Source organism: Triturus cristatus, chromosome 4_2 (genome assembly GCF_964204655.1).
Source record: "Triturus cristatus chromosome 4_2, aTriCri1.1, whole genome shotgun sequence".
NCBI lineage: Eukaryota > Metazoa > Chordata > Amphibia > Caudata > Salamandridae > Triturus > Triturus cristatus.
This window is the reverse complement of record NC_140586.1, coordinates 266,990,502-267,011,183: the sequence shown is the minus strand read 5'-3', so window position 1 is coordinate 267,011,183 and position 20,682 is coordinate 266,990,502. Positions and strand designations below refer to the sequence as shown.

The following is a 20,682-nucleotide window of genomic DNA, read 5'->3' as shown; positions in this document are numbered from 1 at the left end:
TTGCTTGATATCTTTATTAAAAACTGTGTGCTTATATTAATAATCGTTATTGTTTATGGTCATTGAAAACCTTTACATTTTGAAAACAGATTCAATTATTTAAAAAAAGATTGCATTTGTACATGTTAAAACTATATTATTGGCAATTTGAAACATACTGAGGTTGCCACGCTAGTCAGCAAGATGACTACTAACTAGTCATTCCTCATTTATAGCAGCAAAAAGGTTAGATAAAGTGCAAATGCCTAAAGACAATCATTTTTACAGAGAAGGTGGAAGATAGATTGGTCCTCATTACCAACCAATGAGTAACCTAATAAAGTGCTGGTGCAATATAAGAACAGCCATGAGTGATGCTGTGTGATCGTCAGGGTTAAACCCTTAGCTTGAAGCTGAATCACCTAAAGAAGAAACATCACATACAATCTCCACAATCTTTTCAAATTGGATTGGTCAGACCACTTGCTCATTCCTTTCAAATTCCAGACTGTTGGAAAGTGGTTTATTAGTAGTGATAAGAAGGGCCCTACCATTTGTAATAAGGCCACACACACAATAAAAGGTTCAGCCATGGTCTCCATAAGTTATTCCCTTGCTGAACCCTTGGTAGCTGGCAACAAGCAGGCAGGCTTAACTTACTAGGCAGGAGTGTAAAGCATTGCAAAACCACCAATAAATTAAATAAGTAAGACACAATACAATCTAGCAATCCAACACCAATGTATAAAACTAGGTTATATTTTTATGAACAAATGGACACCAAAATGACAAAAATCCAGTGTAAGGGACCAGAGATATGAATTTTTTTTATAACAAAAGAAAAACTAGCGCTTAGAAGCAAATTGCGCTTAACGGGTTAAAAACGGTCACGCTGAATCGGGACAAAGTCCAGAGTTCAGGCCACCTATGATGTAACATTTTTACTTTTACTTCCAGAAGTATTTCTTGTTGCAGGAAGGTGGTCCAATGCACCAGCCAAGAGGTCAGATTCTCTGATTTGCCTCTGGGATCTTTGACCACAATGCACCTTGTCAACTTCTGGATCTTTTTACCAAAACTTCTTCACACTTCTGGAAACTCTTCCTGAAGTTCCTTTTGTGGGTTCAGGGTGTCCAGATCACCAATCCAAGGGGCACATACATGATTGGAAATTGTGGTCGCAAAGGGGCAGATTCGCAGAATCTGCCCCTTTGCTTCCGCAATTTTTGCATTTGAGATGCATCTTCCCAAATGCAAAAATCACTATTTAAGTAATTTCTAAATTTGCAATTACTTAAATTGCAATTGTATTTAGGGAATCGCAAATTGGGATTCTCTAAATGCATTGCAACCCAACAAATTGTGATTTCGCATTTAAGAAACGCAAATTACCATCAACTCAAAGTTGATGATAATTTACGAGAACTTTGAAAAATGCACAGAAATGCATTTTTCAAAGTTCTGTGTTATACACATACATGCCCTTGGGGCATGTGTGTGTGCAATATGTTTTTAAATTGCAATTTCAGGGGTGCATCAGGGTGTCCTTTTGACACCCTTGCACCCTTGAAATTGCATGCGCAATTGCAAATTGCGCATGCAATTTCTATTGATTCTGAATGGGAAGCAATTCCATATTTGCGATTCGCAATTTGCGAGTCGCAAATAAGGAATGTGTAGAAATCGCAATTTCTTTTGCGATTCCCACATGCATAAGGAATTGCTATTCCTAAATTGCGGTTTCTTAAGAATCGCAATTTAGGAATCGCCATTCCTAACTTTGATGAATGTGGTCCCAAGAGTCTAGAACAGGGGTCTCCAACGAGTAGCTCGGGAGCTACTGGTAGCTCGCTAGTACCTTCAAAGTAGCTCTCTGAGGTGAGTCAAGCCCAGTATCAAATTCAGAGAGTAGGTGCCTATTAAAGAAGGCAGCACCGATCATCTCAAGACCCTTAGAGTGACAGCCAGCCAAACGTATAACAGTAACTAATACTAACACACAAACACACACTATGTCGGCTTATAGGACCTGCTACATGATAGTCTGTATCCAATCTCGATATAATTAAGCCAGAGGGAGATTGACCATGTTGTGGTCCCTCCTTTATCAGTCACAACATGTGTGTGAACAGTGCACAATCAAAAAACTATGGCAGCAGTAGCCTGAGCTGTAATCAGTGCTTACTTACCAAAGTGCGTGACTGCAGGAGTCAGAGTGAAAATGTGTCTGTTAGATGCATGATCAGCTCAAAACCCGAGGAGAACAGGGTATGATCCAGACGAGAAAAAATTAAGAGATTCATCAACATTTATGTGTGTCCATAATAAACACTACTGCTTCCTGAAACTATGCCTGGTGCCAAGAACTGCCAAATATATATATATATATATATATATATATATATTGTACAACCCAATTCAAGCGATACTGAAGAGGCGCTGACACCGTGGGAAATCCATCAAGAAAAGTTTTTATTCTTCACACCAAAGCCAAACGCGTTTCGACGGACTTGCCGCCTTGGTCACTGAACACAGGTAAGACATTATTACAGTGCTTAAATACACCTTTGGCTAGTTAACTTTTGGCGGTTAATCATAAACATAGAAAGAGTCACTGTGAGTGTTACTTTAAATCACCAAATGTATGTACAGAGTAATACTGTTTGCGCAAGCATTTAATTTCATTGTCGAACATAAAATGTAAACATTTAAAATATGTGTTTTAGTATAGTTGCATTAACTCGCTAACCAATCAATTGAACCCAAGTGGGTAGTGGCTTCTTGTGACTACAAAATGAAACTTTATACCGCCTTAAGGAAAAACAAGCTAATATTCATCTAGGCTTGTGCCAAAAGTTTAAACCTGTGCTGTAGAAGAGTGAGCAAAAAACACAAAAGAAGTAGTCTTTCAAAATAAACAGGTGAACACACAGTATTGTATTATCTAAATGCTAAATAAACTGTGTTACATTAGTTTCACTTTTATTATTGCAGATGTACACTTAGAGCTTCGTCCGCATTGAGTCCATTTGGAATCTTGCTATTCAGTAGCACAATGTATCTAGATTCGAGTTTGCGCAGAGACAGTAATCTGTTTCCTCCCCGAATGTTTTTTGGAACACTATCTATCACAAAATATGTGAGATCCTCACTTCTACCACTATGTGTAGTGTTTATGTGACGTGCTACAGGGTAAGATGGATCATCAGTATTGATAGCACGTAGGTGTTGCAGGATTCGTACGTGTACTTGATGGATAGTACTACCTACGTATAATTTATTGCAGGTACACTTGAGAACATACACTGCAAATTCTGTTTTGCAGGTGAAATTGCTGCGGATTTCAAAAGGAGTGTGTTTAAAAGGTAAAATAAGGCTGCGGGTGTTGACCCCAAACTTGCACGCCTTACATTTCGCACATTTGTAAAATCCATTTCTTGCTTTGAGCCAATCTGTTTTGGTGTCTAGTCTAGGTGAATTACAAACTAGCTCCTGCCTCATTGATTTTGCTCGTCTAAATGTGATTTGTGGTGGTTTGCTGCATATTTCTCCTATTGTTGGATCACTTCTTACCGCTTGCCAATGTTTAGTGAGTATTCTGCGAATATTTGTGTGATAGATATTGAAACCAGTGATGAGTCTAGGTGGTGTGCTTGCTGGAGGGTCGCCTGGTGGAATGTAAATAGTTTTATCTCTTTTAAGTAGTTTTGATCTTTCCACTGTGGCACATTTGTTTTCTGCTTTATAGAGGATCTCTGGTTTGTACCCCCTGTTGTTAAGCCTGTCAAAGAGTTCTTCTTTAGCTTGGTTAAAACTGTTAGAAGAACTGCAGTTTCTTTTCATCCTCAGACACTCCCCATAGGGAATACTCTCAATCAATTTGCTGGGATGGAAACTGCTGGCATGTAGGATAGAATTCCCTGATGTGCTCTTTCTATAAGATCGTGTTTCTATGTTGCCTTCTTGTATAAACAGTTCCAAATCTAAAAAATGAATTGACTCTTTGCTGGCAGTACTAGTGAATTTTAAATTTAACTGATTATTGTTAAGATCTTCAGAAAACTTTAAGGCACTTTGTTCTGTGCCTTCCCACAGGATAAAGATGTCATCTATATACCTGGTGTACAATTTCACATTCTCCTGTATCTCTGATGGGTACTCGACCATGAGTACTCGCTCCTCCCACCAGCCCATATGCAAATTAGCATAGCTGGGGGCGAAGCAAGTACCCATGGCCGTACCTTGAATTTGTTGATAGTGTAGCCTGTCATACAAAAAAACATTGTTGTTTAAACACCACTTGGCCATGTCTAGTAGCATGGCTGTATGTTGGTACAACTCTAATGGCCTTTTGTTCAAGAAAAATTTCATAGCATTCAGACCATCATCATGCCTAATGCTTGTATACAGGCTCTGTACATCAAGTGTCAAGAAAATACAATTATCATTCCACTGTTGATTTTCTATTTTAGTCAAAAAGTCCCCAGTATCTCCAATGTAGGAAGGTAAACTACGAACAAAGGGTTGGAGAAAATAATCAATGTATCTGCTGGTATTCTCGAAGAGACCCCCTATAGCTGAAATAATAGGTCTTCCCGGGGGACACATAGGGTTTTTATGAATCTTAGGAATAAGATACAATTCTGGGGTTACTGGGTAATCATTTTTAAGAAAATCCATCTCTTCTTTAGATAACAGTCCCATTCCCTTCCATTCGTACAGGGCTCTGTGAAAACGTTCTTTCACCCCTGTGGAGTATGTGGAGCTGATGCGGCTGTAGCAATCTGCATCCTGTAATTGTGACATTGCCTCTCTATGGTACATATCTGTGGGCCATAGGACAATGTTGCCGCCCTTATCAGACCACCTGACCATTATATCTTTTCTCGATTTAATTTTTCGGATTAGTGCGTTGTACTCAAAAGATCTATTGTTGTAATTCGTAGTAAAGTTCTTATTACTAATTAAAGCTAATTCTTTAAGATCTTTGATGACATTGTCCGAAAATATGTCAATGCCATCCCTGGGCATAACTGGAGAAAAGATGGATTTAGGTCTGAAGGGACTTTGCATCCGTTTGAAAATGTTAACATCTAAGCTGATTGCCGCATCACCCGGAGATATCTGGCTCATTTCTTGTTGTAATTCTTGTAGATTCTGTAAAAGTGGCATATCTGCTACTTGTAGATCGCTGGCAGTGGCACTCAGATTGTCTGTTGTTGTCGTGATATTTGACTTTTTGTTGACATTGTAAAAATATTTACATAGTTTCAATTTACGAATATATTGGAACAAGTCTATTCTGGTTTGAGTGTAGTCGAAATTGGTAACTGAACAAAAGGAAAGTCCCAATGATAAATATAATATATATATATATTACAGCTCCACACTGCCAATCGGTAATCATACCGGAACACAGACGACAGCACTCACGGGGGGAGAGTTCCAAAAGATGATTTATTAGGAACCCTTGGCGTTCATAACAGACGCGTTTCGGCAACTCGCCTTTCTCGATGTTAAGCTCGGAACGCCAGCATCGCCCCTGTTTTAAATTCATGTTTCGCGCTCATGTTAACAATCAACATGGTAGAAAGACTAACAGAATCCTGAAATCAGGATGTTAATATTCCGCCATCTTTGAACGTACCATCAAGCATCACAATAAATGCAATTCACCAACAGTGATAAAGCCCGGGATGGGCATACATTCTTATAACGCGAAAGCAAGCATGATATCTCATTATTCCGCTAGAACGTATCAAATGGTGACTAGAAGCATCAAAATAAATGCACTTCATCAACAATCATAATAATAAAGCCCTGGATGGGCGTACGTTCTATGCGAAAACAAGCCTAATATTTCAAAGAAATAAAACAGTGGTCAGCGGCTTTCAATCCTCCACACATAATGGTTAAAACAGTGCCTGTAGTGACAAAATAGGAAAGAAGAATATAGAGAGAGAGAGGACTCAACGAATGCAAACGTCCTATACAGTAACAGATAATAGATATACAGTAAAATAATTTAATGTTTAATATATCATTCTCCTAGATGCACAGCTAACTCCTCACTACTGTTCAGACCAGACGGATTTTTACTTTGCAGATCAATTATGTACCGTGATTCAAGACGTCTAAGTCTTTGTATCCTATCACCTCCCCTAGGGTTGATGGGTACTTGATCCAAGCAGAAATATGTTAGTAAATCACGATCTCTCTTGTGGCATTGATTAAAATGCCGAGCAACTGGATAGGACTCGTCAAAATTGGCAATAGCCCTCATGTGCTCTAGGATCCGTATCTTGGCAGGATGAATAGTGCTGCCAATATAACGGAGTCCACAAGGACAGGTCAAACAGTATATGGTGTAAGGAGTGGTGCATGTGAGAAATTTGGTAATTTTCTTCGGTGTTGCTAAACCTGGGACAGTGTAAGATAAGGTCCTTTTACTTTTCTTGCAGGCCTTACACTTACCACAGGGGAAAAAACCATTAAGAGCCCCAAATGGTGATTTCGGATCTGCAGTAGGTTGATAGCTGTGTACCAGGGTGTCCCTAAGGGATCTGGCCTTCTTGAACGTTACCAGGGGATTAGGAGGTAGGTCACTACCAATGATGGTATCTGATAAAAAGAATGGCCCAATTCTTTTTTAGGATGCGTCTCAGATGACCTGCATCCTTAGAAAATGTAGTGATCAGTCTGAATGTTCCAGTGTTTTCTTCCTCCCTCTGTTTGTATTGGTTGCTTAAGAGGTCCGTTCTATTTGCACACTTGGCCTTGTTGAGGGCTCTATTAAGTATATTCTCACTATACCCTCTCTGTCTGAAGCGTGCAAGGCTTTCTTTAGCTGAAGAATCGAAATCTGTCTCCCTGGTATTGTTTCTCCTTAAACGTAACAGTTCCCCATAGGGGATACTGACGATCAGTTTTTTAGGGTGACTGCTAGAAGAATGTAAAATAGCATTCCCTGCCGTGGGTTTACGATACAATTTAGTGTGTAATTTCCCTTCCGAAACAAATACACTAAGATCCAGGTAATTGACAGCCTCTGTGCTCACCTCCCCTGTGAATTTCAAATTAACATTGTTAATGTTTAAAATTTGTATATATTCAGATGCCAATGCTGGGGAGCCCCTAAAAATTATGAAAAGGTCATCGATATAACGATGCCAGACCACAACTCTATCTGTCCAAGTTTTGTTGGTTTCGGCCCATGCCACCTGCTCCTCCCACCAGCCTACGAAAAGATTCGCATAGCTGGGGGCGAAGCAGGTGCCCATGGCCGTCCCCGAGACTTGTCTGTATAGCTGTTTCTGATAGATGAAAACATTATGAGTAAGGCAAAATTCAATGAACTCAATGATCATAGCACTATGATCCATCAAACATAGTGGGCGATTGGCAAGAAAATGCTTGACTGCTCTCAGTCCATCACTGTGTGCTATACATGTGTAAAGACTAGCAATGTCTAACACCATTAAGCAGAAACCCTGTTCCCATTTCACTCGTTCAATTTGTACCAGAAAATCTTTAGTATCTCTGAGATACGATTTCAATAGTACCACCTGTTGGAACAAAAAATGATCAATGTACACGGACAAATGTTCGGTCAAACTTCCCAAGGAGGCCACAATGGGCCTGCCTGGGGGATTTATTATGTCCTTATGAACTTTAGGTAGATAGTAAAAGGTGGGAATGATAGGGTTCAAACATCTCAGGAACAAATGTTCATCTGCCTCCAGTAGGTTTTTCTTATACCAGGAAGACAACATGAGATGAAAGTCCGTGATGCCCTGATTGTACAATAGCATGGTGTTTTTTTCATAGTGTAAAGGATCATTGAGTTGCCGATACACTTCCTGATGGTATTGTTCTTGAGTTAATAGGACAATATTTCCTCCTTTGTCTGAAGGTTTACAGACAAGAGTGTCGTCATTGCACAGGTTTTCTAGTGCCAATTGTTGTTGCCTTGAGAAGTTGTTGGCTTTTTTCCGATATTTCCCTTCGCTACGAAAACGAAGTAGGTCTTTTATGACTTTTATGACTGAATCCGAGAATGTGTCCACCGCATCTGTGGGCATTTGTGGAAGAAACACAGATTTCGGTTTAAACGAGCTTTTGCCACCTTGCTGCGGTACATCCAAATCAGCCAAAAGTTGGGTTTGACCGATGGTTGTCTCGCCAGCCTCCACATTGACTTCCAGTAGGCTATCCATAGTGCGTAGTGTTCCAAGATCAGTTCCTGTTAAATTTCTCAGAGGTCTCTCAGATTCGCTCGTACCTATTGATTGGCTCTTCTTTGTAATAGGTTTCAATTTGAAATATTTAAATAATTTCAGCTTTCGAGTAAACTTAAATAAGTCTATCCGTGTTTGTGCGAATTCCATTTTTCGTTGTGGACAGAATGAAAGTCCAAGTTTCAACACCGATATTTCAGTTTCGGTGAGGATTTTAGGTGTCAGGTTGATGATTGTTAGATTGTTATCATCTACCTCCGCTTGTTGAAACCCTTCCTGCTGCGAGTGACTGGTGGTGAATGGTCGTTTCTTGCGGCCCCCGCCACCCCGCCTCGTCTTCCTCTTCCTCTTGCCGAGGATTCCGGGGGTTTGCCTTTGCCTCCCTGTTGCTGTTGTTTCCGAATCAGTTTGAATTCTTCGTGAAAAGGGGTGGCCTCGGCGCCATGACTTCTATCCGTGTCCACTCCTCACCCGATGTTTCACCACCTGTGACATCTGATTCGGTGGTGTCCTGGTTATCCACTGGTATCTGTGTCGGTTTCTTCTTTAACTCCTTTCTTGGATTGTCATATTTTTGGGCGAAAGTTAGTATACGTCCAAGGTTATAGTCGCGTTCATCGCGTTCAAACTTCTCCTCCTTGCGTTTTTTTATTTTCTGCTCATAAGTTTTCAAACGTTTTTTCATTGCTTCTCTCTTTTCCTCCAGTTTGCTTTGGTCTGGTTCTTTGAGTAGTTCTTCCTCCAATTCCTTTATTTTGAGCAAAGCTGCCTCGCGGTCACTCCATGCAAATCTCACGAGTATGACCAACATCCCCTTGCACGATTGGGCCGTGTGTTGGCATAATTGTGTCCATTCCTGGCATAAAAGTACCAATGGCAAAATAATGGTCATCCTTGACTATTTTAGTATTTGTGGTCTAGTTGTGGTATACTGGCAGTCATCATAGACCTACTAAGAGCATGACTGGTCTTTATGTACCTATTCCTGGCATATTAATGGTCATGAGTAATATATGGTCTTACCCCTGATCCGTATGGTTTCCAGCCTTGGCACAACTGTGGCCCTAGTATAATGGTGGGCATTACTGGCATAATCCAGGCATCCATGGTGCTATGGTGAGCATCCATGGCATATGACTGTAATACCTGGTAATTCAAAGTAGTCTGTCCATATGAGGCATTTGTAAATGGGAGTACATGATGAAAATGACAAGCTAATGTTTGCACTGTGCATTTCTCGAAAACTGAAAACTGATATTTTAAAAGCGGTTTTAGTTTTCAAAAATGGGTTTTCTTATGGAAAATTGAGTTTGTTTGCCCACAGTGGAAAGTGGTATTTGATAAAAAAATGTGCATTTACAGAAACTGGTGAATGATAATTCAAACTGAGCTGGGGAGACGTACTGCTGTGCTTATATCCTTTGTGCCACTGGGCATGTCAAGATTTGAATGTTACTTCATATGTCAAGGGGAGGCATTTAATATTGATTAACTTTTCCCCACCATTTCTGCTGGTAACCGTATTTGGTATACATGGGTGGTAACTACTGAAAATCTTGCATTGGGTGATCCTAGTGTAGTCCCTATTTTACAGTTATAAAATTTGCTAGTAGCTCAGGAAGACTTTCCTTGAGCAGAAGTAGCTCTCACTACAGAAAAGGTTGGAGACCCCTGGTCTAGAAGCTCTGAGATGGTCCTTGGAACGTTGTGACTAAAATGACTGCGGTGCACCAGGTCAAATCCTTAAAAGTCCATTGGACACACTCCATGATGGGGAATTTTTGGTTTGATGGAGATGATGCAGGCGCCTCTTTTAACCTGCAGCTTTCAGGGGTCCAGTCCTTAATCCTTGTGAAAGCCAGGCAAAGTCCTTAGGGCTGTAGTATCAGATTGTGTAGCAGGTACAGTCCTCCAGAGTTCAGTCCTGAGTACAGTCATTTAGGTGCAGATCAGGGTTCCAGCAGGGCAGTCCTTCTTCTCCTTGTTGCTTCAGGTTCTAGATCTGAGTTGCTCGGCTACTCTCCAATATTTATTCAGCATTCCTGAACATCAAGCAGGAACATTCCTGACCAATGGGCTGCAGGGTACCACCCTGCTGTATGACCACTTGCTCCAAAGTGTGGCATATACTTGTTCCAGAAAGCACTATTCTTCTAAAATCCAAGATGGAGAAATTCTCTCATGGAGGATTAGATCTGGCTAAGTCAACCCACTTGTGTGGCTAAGATTCTATAACTCGCCCCTTCCCGCCCCTTTACTAATCAATTTACAGGGGCTCCTGTTTGGCTAGGGGTGCAGGATGTGGGGGTGAGCCTGTGCTGTCCTAATGTGTCATTCCACCTGTGAAGACCAGTCTAGCTACACCACCTCATTAGGGTAGCTTGTCTCAGGCTAGCAGAGGCTGGCCAATCAGAAGAGGGCAACTGGAAGGCTGGATTTTGACTGACAGAAAAGCATGTTCTATAACTTATTTTCTGTAATACTCATTATAAATCTAACACTGGTAAGTTGTTGAATTTATCATAACTATCATTTAGAGTCTTTGAATGGCATTTCTAGTCTGCTCCTATCAATATATGTACCTAATTAAAATATTCCCATGTTAGCCTATAGCGTTAGTTTTCTATAATGGGGAAAAACAAAATTGGCAGTCTTTTCTGTCACCAGGGCTTATAAAAGACATTGGATCTAATTATAATGTCGGTCGAAAAGCCTTCAACAAACATTAGTAGGTTTAAAGTCCAACAGCCATATTATGACGGCGGTCGGAGTTTAAAACGGCTGGGGAATCTGGCGCAGTTCTGACAGGCTCAAGGAGTCCTCTGCCAATTGGAGAGCCCTCATAATTGCTTAAGGACAGCGTTTCTGATGTCGGGATTATGATTTTGGTTTCTGACAGCCAAACCATGTTGGAATTCATGTCGGCCATGAGCCTGTGGCTGTCGTAAACTGAATTTGGGGGCCCTTGGCAGGCCCCACTTTCACCCTAGCCCTCTGTATTTGGCTCCCTAGACATCCTTGCACAGTGTGGCAGGCACCATGATATGTACCCAATGGTGCAGGGATGTTTAAAAACGTAAATTTTACAATAGGAGATTGTGCTGCGGGAGCCTGAAAAGCAGTGTTGCATTTACAGCAGGCACCAAGTACTGCACACTTAAGTGCATTAAATATACTGGGCCTCTAAACCTACATGCCCTTCCATATACTACGGACTTAAAGGTAGGTTGTACCAATTGTAATTATACCTAATTACCATGTACTTTGAATTAGAGCACATACCCTTTGTCGGGTTAGCAGAGCCCAGGGCCCAGTCAGAGTCAGAAAACCAGCATCTAGTAGTCAAAATGGTGGCAAAAAGTGGGGGACACTGCAAACAGGCCCTGGTTTCTCACACTGAGCTTAACACAACCTTTCCAAAATGTTAAAATTTAACATTTTGGTGTAGAAACCTCAACATTATTTAAAACAAGCAGTGGCAAAGCCAATAGATCTGACTTTTAAGTCCTAATAACCCCCCACACTTTATTTTCTGGAATAGCTATGTTTAGGCCAAATTGTTAACTCCTGAGCCACCTGTGTACCTTTGCCCTAGATTCTTCTCTCCAGAAGAAAGATCGTTTGTAGAAAATGTTGAAGAAAATGCTGCATTCATTACCAATCTGATGGCAAAAAGGTAGGCAAATCATTTGGTCTGAACTGAATTGTAGAATCAATTAAAATGTCTTACTTTTTAATGCCTATAAATCAGACCAAAGTTTTGACCTTTTTGAGTAATTGTACTTTTTTCTCACTTTTTCGCTTACTTGCAAAATAGGGCCCATACCTTTTCCACTTCTCCACAGGAAAACAAACCAGTTCTTAGCTTCTCTTTAATGGTCCATTTTCTGCTTGTTTTGGAGGTACTTTGCATTGCCAAGGGACATTTCACCTCTTAAATGAGGAGTATCCTCTTTCATCCACCTGTAGGTTAAATTCCACCTCAGGGGAACCCGCAGCATGCACACAATTAAAGCCAGTGGGGTATATTTATGTTGGAGTTGGGTCACCTTTGCACAACGCAATGGAGCGCAAGAGCGACACAACTCCTAAGTTTGATTTATCAAGCGACGCAAGGCCACCTTGCATGGCTTGAAAAATTCACAGTAGCGCAATGCAGTGCAATTGCCGCCATGCGCTACTCTGCCCAAGGGTGGTGTTCCATGGGTGGAGCGTGGGTGTTCCCATGCATTTACTCATGGATTTTGGTGCTTTCCAAATTTGCCATCATTGGTAAACCTGCGAATGCGTCAAAAAATGCTACCACTTCCCAAGTGGGGCATAACCAGGAGAAATATTTTTACTTCTCCTTGTTTCTACCTCTTTCTATGCGTGCTGCACTGCAGCACACAGAAAGAGGAATATGGCTCAAGGGATTGTTTTTGTGCAGGAAGGTGCCCCTTTCTGCACAAAAATAATCCTGCTTACAAAGCAGGCACCCTTGCACCATGGCGCAAGGGTGCCTGTGTTGGTGCTAGGCAGCCAAAAGGGTGCCAGCTCAAGGAAAAGACAGGAATATGTTGTATAATGTTAAAAACAGTGCATTCCAACCCTTTCATGCAGCACAGCAAGGTGGCTTGCTGTACTGTGTGAAAGGCACATAAGTATGCCCCAATATGTTTTACAACCTCAATAGATTTAACACAATCATACCTTCTCTCTTTAAGATGGAGATTTGAAGCATTCTGATCCCAGCTCCATCGTGCAATGGATTTGTTTCTGGGTACACGCACTCCTCCTACATTTACATCATTTTTTACTGCTGAATTCCACCAGGAAAGCCAGTCCTCAATCAGAAAAATGCCATAATTAGAATTCAGCACTCTCTGTGGAATATCCCCCGTTTTACCTCAACTGTTCTCTCTATCACTCTGTACACTTGCCAGCAAGAGTTGTCAGTCATTGCTGCATGACTTGGAATAGCAGAGTTATAGATGTACCTAACCTAAGAGTGCTGTTATTTTTAAATTGGTATCCAGCAGGGTGTAACTGATTAGATCTGTGGCTTACAGATATATGAAAAGTGCATTTCAATTAACAGTGTGTCCGCAATGATGTTAAAAAAACATGTTCTTCATGAGATTTCCTCTGTTCCAGAGATCTTTTTTATTTTTTACTGCACTCTGACATTTTCAGCTTCAGATACCCAACTCTCTATTACAGTGGCCCTGATGCATTAGCTCAGTTCACAGTCAAAAGTCAAGAAAGAATCTCACTCACCGATATTCGAATGCCAAAAAGGTGCATGAAAATGAATTGCAGCAACGGTGTAGAGTCAAATCCCACCAGACAACACTGCTTTCCACATGCAGAGGAATCATGGGTTTAGTGCTGGAGCATGGGTGTAGCTGTGAGTTCAAGCATCTTGACGCTCCTTAGTATGCTTCCTTACAGTCATCGTCTCTAAAAAAACATACCATCTCCGGGTGACATTCAGGGATATTTTAAGGATTTTGGGGGCCATGGGCCAAATGTATTTTGGGAGCCCCTGTTCAGAACTGCTTTGATTTTATGATCCAGTTTCACCTCTTTCATATCCTCTTTGATCAAATTCTAAATGCGTGTGCATCTGATATTCAGGGATAGTGATGTGTGTTTTCAGTATTGTAACACAGCAAGAGCTCACTAATATTACTTCAAGTAATCTCTTTTTTTTTCTTTTTTTTATTCAATCCATAGCACACATATAATTATGCTTTAGTCAATACATAGATATTCCTTCAATTACACTTAATAGAACAACAGTAAAAATCATAGGCGAAACATGAATCCATCATCATCAAATGTTAAAGCCAAGATCAGACAGTTATTTCATATGTTGTATCATTGAATCCCATATCTGTCTACCCAACTTTTGGCGATTAGGTGACTTCAATTGATAAAGGCTATATTCAAGATTAAAGATATTATAAAATGTGGCCCTCCACATCTCAAAGGAGGGAGCCTCATATATCTAAATATATATGCTGGTTGATCATTTAAAACATTTTTCCAAGTCCCTGTAACTTCTGACAAGAACAAGTCTATTTGCTGTTTTAATTGCGAGATCGCAATACAATCATAAAACACATGCACAATATCAGCTCTGTCGATACTGCATCTAAAACACTTCCCATCATTATTTCCACCCCACTTCATCATCTTTCCTGGTGTATGATATAAATCAAATATGGTTTTGAAGTGTTGTGTTTTCAAGTTTGCTGACAACAGTATCCTCTCTGCAGTATCGATCGAACTCTGCATAAACTCGCCTACCTGCCCTAATCGTTCTCACCATTTAAGGTCTTGAGCAGCCAGGTCGTCTGATTGCATCTCAACTAATATAATATATATTGCCCCTATCCTTGCCCTCTTTCTGATTGCCTAAACTATCGGTGACACAATAATACCCTTGTTCAAATGATGTTTTACAAAAAAATCACGAATTTGCAAATATTAAAAAAATTCATGCTGTTGAAGTCCATAACTATCAACTTGCCCTGCAAATGAAAATAATACTCCCTCCTCAAATAGATCACCTAGCTGTCTAATCCCCTTAAGCCTCCAACCCAACATCTTATAATCCCAAAATATAGCAGGAAACTTAATGGTTGAATTAAGCGGTGTATAATAGTTAATCTGTGGGATAACTAGCTTTTTACATACCACCTTCCATATCTTATATGCTGCAGTCATTACCTTGAACCGTGTTTTTTTTTATAGTAGCTTGGCTCACAAAATGTTACTAATACATTTCTAGCTTCTTTCCCTTAATAGCAACTGATATATAGAGCTTCTGCAACAGGCACATCCTCCCTTGTCAAGAAAATCCACATATTTGCAATAAACAAATGTAAATGTAAATGTAAATGTATGTGTCTTGTAAAGCGCACTGCTGCCCTGAGGCGTCCTGGCGCTGTAGACCGCTGGGGAACCCGTCCTGGCTATCCCTGTGAGATGGTCCCTCCAGGGTATCTCCAAGGTGAAACCAGGCATCCCCGGCGAATGTGGGGGGCCGTTGTGGAGATGAGGCAAGCTAATGCCCAGAGTTGCCGAGTGTGTTCCTGGTTAGAGTAGGTACCGAGGCGAGAATTGCCGAGTCCGTTTTGACCCTGGTCCACGACCCTGCCGCGTCGGGAATTGAACCCTGGTCCCTGGCCGATTCTCTGCTTACAGATCTGCCGCCTCTAACCAGTGAGCCACACCTCTCCAACATAATAATAAAAAAATTAATTAGGGACAAATGGATTGCAGCCTCTGTAAATGTTTTTTTGTTAATTCTAGCGGTACCGCCCTAAAATAATAAAGTATTTTGGGGAAGACAGTCATCTTGAGCACATTGCGTCTCCCCACCAATGTAAAATGGAGACACTCCAAACGATCCAGCTGCTGTTTAACCACTGAAACTATACTGCCCCAATTAACCTCTATCAATCTGCCCGGGAGAGACATTCTAATTTTAATGCCTAAATATCTAGCTACATCAGTTACACAAATCTCTCCCGGGCAGGACTGATTAGTGCATACAACCTGAGTTTTAGACGAATTTAATGTATACCCCGAAACCACACCAAATTCCTCAGCTAGCCTTTCAATCTCTATTGTTGCTTGTGCAGGGTCTGCCGAGGCTAATGCGATATCATCTGCATAAGCTAGGACACACACCTGAAATTGCCCACAATTCATAGATCTAATACGCTCGCTTTGTTCTAGCATGATCACAAATGGATTAATATATAACACGAACAGTAACAGAGAACAGGGACATCCCTACCTTGTTCCCCTGCTAATGTAAACTTGCTGTGATTCCCTGCCCATCACACAAATCCTTGCTCGAGGTGACTTATACATGCTTTGAATTGCCCTAATATAGCCCTGTCCAAACCCTATCTTCCGCATAATAACCCCTAAAAAAGCCAAAAAAACGCGATCAAACGATTTTTCTGCGTCGAGAAATATCAGCCCAAACCTTCTATGATATACATTAGCATAGTCTATAACAGTGATAACTCTGTGAATGTGATTGATCGTACTTCTACCAGGTATAAATCCATGCTGAGAAATAGAAACCAGAGGCGTAATAACTCTCGCCAACCTATTAGCTAATATCTTAGCATAAACTTTCCCATTCGCATTTAACAAGGATATTGGTCTATATGATCCCGTTGTATCCGGAGGCTTATCTATTTTTTTTAACACAACTATATTGGCCTCATCACAAGATGGGGGAGGGTTCCCAACCTGAGCTTCTTGAAAGACATTCAGCATGTCAATTTTCAATACATGATATAGCAGGCGATATATCTTGAGCGGTAATTTATCTGGCCCTGCAGCTTTCCCATTTGCAAGCAATCCTCATGCCTCCACCAATTCATTCATTGTTATTACTTCATCTAATAACCCCTGCTCTGCTGAGTTTAACCTATTCAGATCGAATTCTTGACAACATTTCTCTATGCCTTGTTCTTCAAAATCATTCTGAGTATATCATTCTTGATTAGAATCATAAAAAAAAAAACAATATACCGTCTTCTGTTTCGACCCTATTACCAGCTGGGTCGGTCATAGCCAATATTCGCTGTAGGGACTGCCTTACTCTTAATCTCTGTGCAAGACATTGAACCGTAGCTTCCCCATATTCATATCTATCCTGCTTGGAAGTATTATATTGAAGGACAATTTCTTCAAGTAATCTCTGTGACACCCTCCCATTTCTCACATAGGATGTCCTGTATTTCTATAATAGACTCTCACACATTAAAAATAAATGATATAAAAACACTATTTACAAAAATCTGTTTAAAAGGATTCAAGGTCATCAGGGCACGACTCTCTGCAGAACAGAGCTGGCTCTATCAGGACCCCCCTAGAAGGCTGGGGCCCTGGGTCAGAGCCCACTTTGCCCATGCCTTAAAACATCTCTTGTGACATTTCTGCACTAACACATTCTGATCTGTACCAGGATTGTAAAGGGAAATTTCTAGTCACAGGTATGGCAAAGGCCAAAGCAGGGTTTCTTTAGAATATGTACAAAACCTAAAATATTGAGGGGAAAAAAATTCACCAGATAATATCTTTCACATTGTATCCAATTGAATGATGTCCAGAATTTTGTTTAAAAACTCTTTCTTCACCTAAAATGCCTAATATGTAACAACTAAAAGTAATACCTATTTCAATTGCTACTTCCTCTGTGTCTAGCCAAAGTGCAAGAAGAAATTGATCAGGTGGTCGGAAGAGAGAGGCAGCCTACGATGGACGACCGGGCCAACATGCCTTACACCAATGCTGTAGTCCATGAAATTCAACGCTTTAGTGATATTGTCCCCCTCGGCGTACCTCACAAGACATCAAGAGACACAGAGGTCAATGGCTTCTTCATACCAAAGGTAATTCCAGTGCTTTAAAACCTGACGTCCTCTCTTAAAAGAGTCCAGTCGTATTCAGATAACCCTACCCCAAGGACAGGCACTCATTCAATTGGTAGATCAAAAGACAAGTTTAGCCATTGACAGCCATTGTTGCTTATTAGCAGGATGCTCAAAAACAATACATCAATGCCACTATTACATGATGTATCTGTTTGAAGCTCAACTGAAATCACAATTACCTACTTCTCACTTACTCCATCCTCTGCAGTTGCTTATGTTCTAGACATATAGATTCTTTAAACAATGTCAAGAAATTATCCCTTCTAAATAGTACCTCAGTGGCAGAACATGAACCCAAAGACCCCTCTGTGGCTGTGGAAAAAAATAGTGATTATTTGTTTGCCATACTAAAGCACTTGAGACGGGATGAAGAATGATGGTTTTGAGTTTTACTTTGGATGGAGGATGGCAAACAACCTCTATCTCTCTTGGCATGGGAGTTATTGATTAAGTACTCCTGGTGGGAGGGGGTGGGGTCCCAGCATTGCTCTCTTCTTTGTTTGTCAGGGAGATTATCATCTCCATAAGTAAGGAATGGGATGAGGACTGAAGGGACCTGGAAGTAATGAAACATGAACTCTGCCTAGGCAGCTACCAATGTTTTTATCTACCATGAGAACACTCCAGTGATTTTTTAAAAATGTTTCCTATATTATGTTCCTCTCTGTTTAAAGAAAAATAAGTTGAGTTTCTTGTTTTTGTGACTGCTTTTGATTAGGCTGTGTGAACCGCTTCCTTGAAGCAGCTCCTTGCTTAAAACCCATTATCTATGCACTGTTTGCTTATGGTTTGTACAGGGCTTAAGTGCTGCAGTTATGTTTAATTCTCACAAATTGGCATATGGATTAGGACCTTCAAATTTACTCATATCATTTATTTTATTTATGTTTTGGAACTCAACCTAGATCCACATGAAACCCATCCATGTGACAGCATTACAACAACAATTCATACACAAAACCAAATATTGTTTTTTAAGCGGCATACAAAATGTAAAACTCCATTTAAAAAATTAACATTTTGTTTTACCAATGTGCAATTATAAAATACAGTACCCCAATAGAAAGTGGAGAAGCTAAAATAATGCAAATGCGCAAGAGAAAGTAATTAAAACAAATCATGAGCTAAAAGCGCTAGAGTATTAACAAGTCATTACACTCCACTTTTACATAATAAAAACTAAATGTAAATGTACAGGTAAAGTGTAAGAAAGAAAATTCACTAGAATAAAAAATGCACAGGTCTGTCCATTCAGACCAAAAAGAAATATAGTATAAAGGAATCAAATTGTGAGCACACACATTGGCTCATAAAATACGAAAGATCATATTACCGGCAATTTGCAGATGCAATTTGCAATTCCCACCAATTCAATCGGGTACAAAAAATATTTGCACAATACCTAAGAAAAGAAAAACTATTAAAACACAATTAAAAAGTATCAAAAAAAGTTAAAAAAAATTCCCACTAGCCCTTTCCGAGGGAGGTTCAAACAAGCAAAGCCTAGCCTCACCAGCCGATGTTATATTGTGCGTCAAGAAAATTGGCCCCTGAAAGTGGCGACGTGCAGATGTACAGGGCCTGCTTTAGGGCAATGCGACCGGTGCGGTCGTACTGGACGCTCAGCTGTGGAGGAGGGTGCTAACCTCAGGGGGGTGCTGTATTTAGTAATATCTTATAATTGGAGAGATGAGGAGCACTTTTGCCCTGTGATAGTGAGAGAATCCAAAGGTCATTGGGCGTGGGGGGCAGCAAACTTAGTTTTCACACCAGGCTCCTCCAGCACTAAAGCCGGCCCTAAGTTTTCGAAATATGGGCATACAAAAATTATATGGTTCAAGTTTTGGACATGGGTGAGGCAGAGCTCAAAATACCTCTCATCCTTTGGAATACCTTCCAACGCATCAGTAATAACACATAGGGGTCAATTCCGATCCGGGTCAGAAAGCACTCCGACCGAATCATATCCGGAGTGTTTTCCGACTGAGCCGGACCCCTACAGTCCGACCGAGCGAGTACGATGCGCACGTATGCTGTCGGACTCGGTTCAGTCGGACTCCCATAGAAGTCAATGGGAGCTGGTCGTACATGGGCTCCCATTGACTGAATGGGTACATCTCGAACAAATGCGCCCCTACAGTGGGTATGCGTTGCTGCCACCCGCACCGTACATGCCTGTGTTGGGGAGACCCATAGGTCTCCCCCTGTGTCCAAGTCGTAGGGCTGCGGGTGTCAGGGGGTCCGACGCAGACCCCCAAAGTCCAACTCCGGGAGCTTTTGCGAGCCGGACACTTTGGCTCGCACAGGCTGTCCGACGTGTGCATTGTACTGGCTCGGTTGTAAATCGCATCCATTGCACGCCACGGTTAGCTTCCGACCGGGACGTACGGAGCGGTTCGGACCCGGAAACGACTTGGTCGGTGAATTTCATGTAGCTCGCATCGTACTTGCTCCCTCGTACAGCTGTACGAGTCGGCCGGAAAACACGCGTACGGCTCGTAGTTTTTCCGGCCGAACCCGATTCAGTGCCCTTCCGACCGAGATCGGAATCGGCCCCATAGTGGTAATAGATTTAGCCTGATTAGCAAAATGATTCTACGGACACTGTGAGGAAGGTTCCATAAAAGGTAGGGTTGTGGTTGTTTGTACATACTACTTCCATCTATGATTTAATTCCTCATAAACTGTAGACGGAATGAGATGGCCCTATTCCTACTCACTGTGTACAGCGATTTTTTCAAGCTTTTTAATAAATCCTTTGGGAACTGGAGATCTCCAGTCTGTACAGTTTCAAACATATCCAATGCTTTTAAATAAGTGGAGTTTAAGGCAACTACTTTCTTTCAAAATTTGGAAAATGTCAATTCTTAGTGCAGCTCTAATAGATCCCAATTTGTCACCCAGTTTACTATTCACCCACCTCAGAGCCACAGCTAATGCATGTACAAATGTGGAAGGTAGGCCGAATTCCAACCAAAGAGCAGGGGGAGAATCATCAAATTGAAATTGCAAATCTG

The 20,682-nt window shown here is 41.0% G+C and overlaps 1 protein-coding gene across 1 annotated transcript in view; it reads left to right on the top strand.

The window, feature by feature from the left end:
- Positions 1–20,682, top strand: part of LOC146833606 (cytochrome P450 2D15-like) — a 565,139-nt gene that overhangs the window by 499,540 nt on the left and 44,917 nt on the right. Inside the window, exon 7 of the mRNA XM_085601485.1 lies at positions 17,436–17,623. Within this exon, the coding sequence (XP_085457611.1) occupies positions 17,436–17,623 (188 nt within the window). The remainder of the gene's footprint in view (positions 1–17,435; positions 17,624–20,682) is intronic.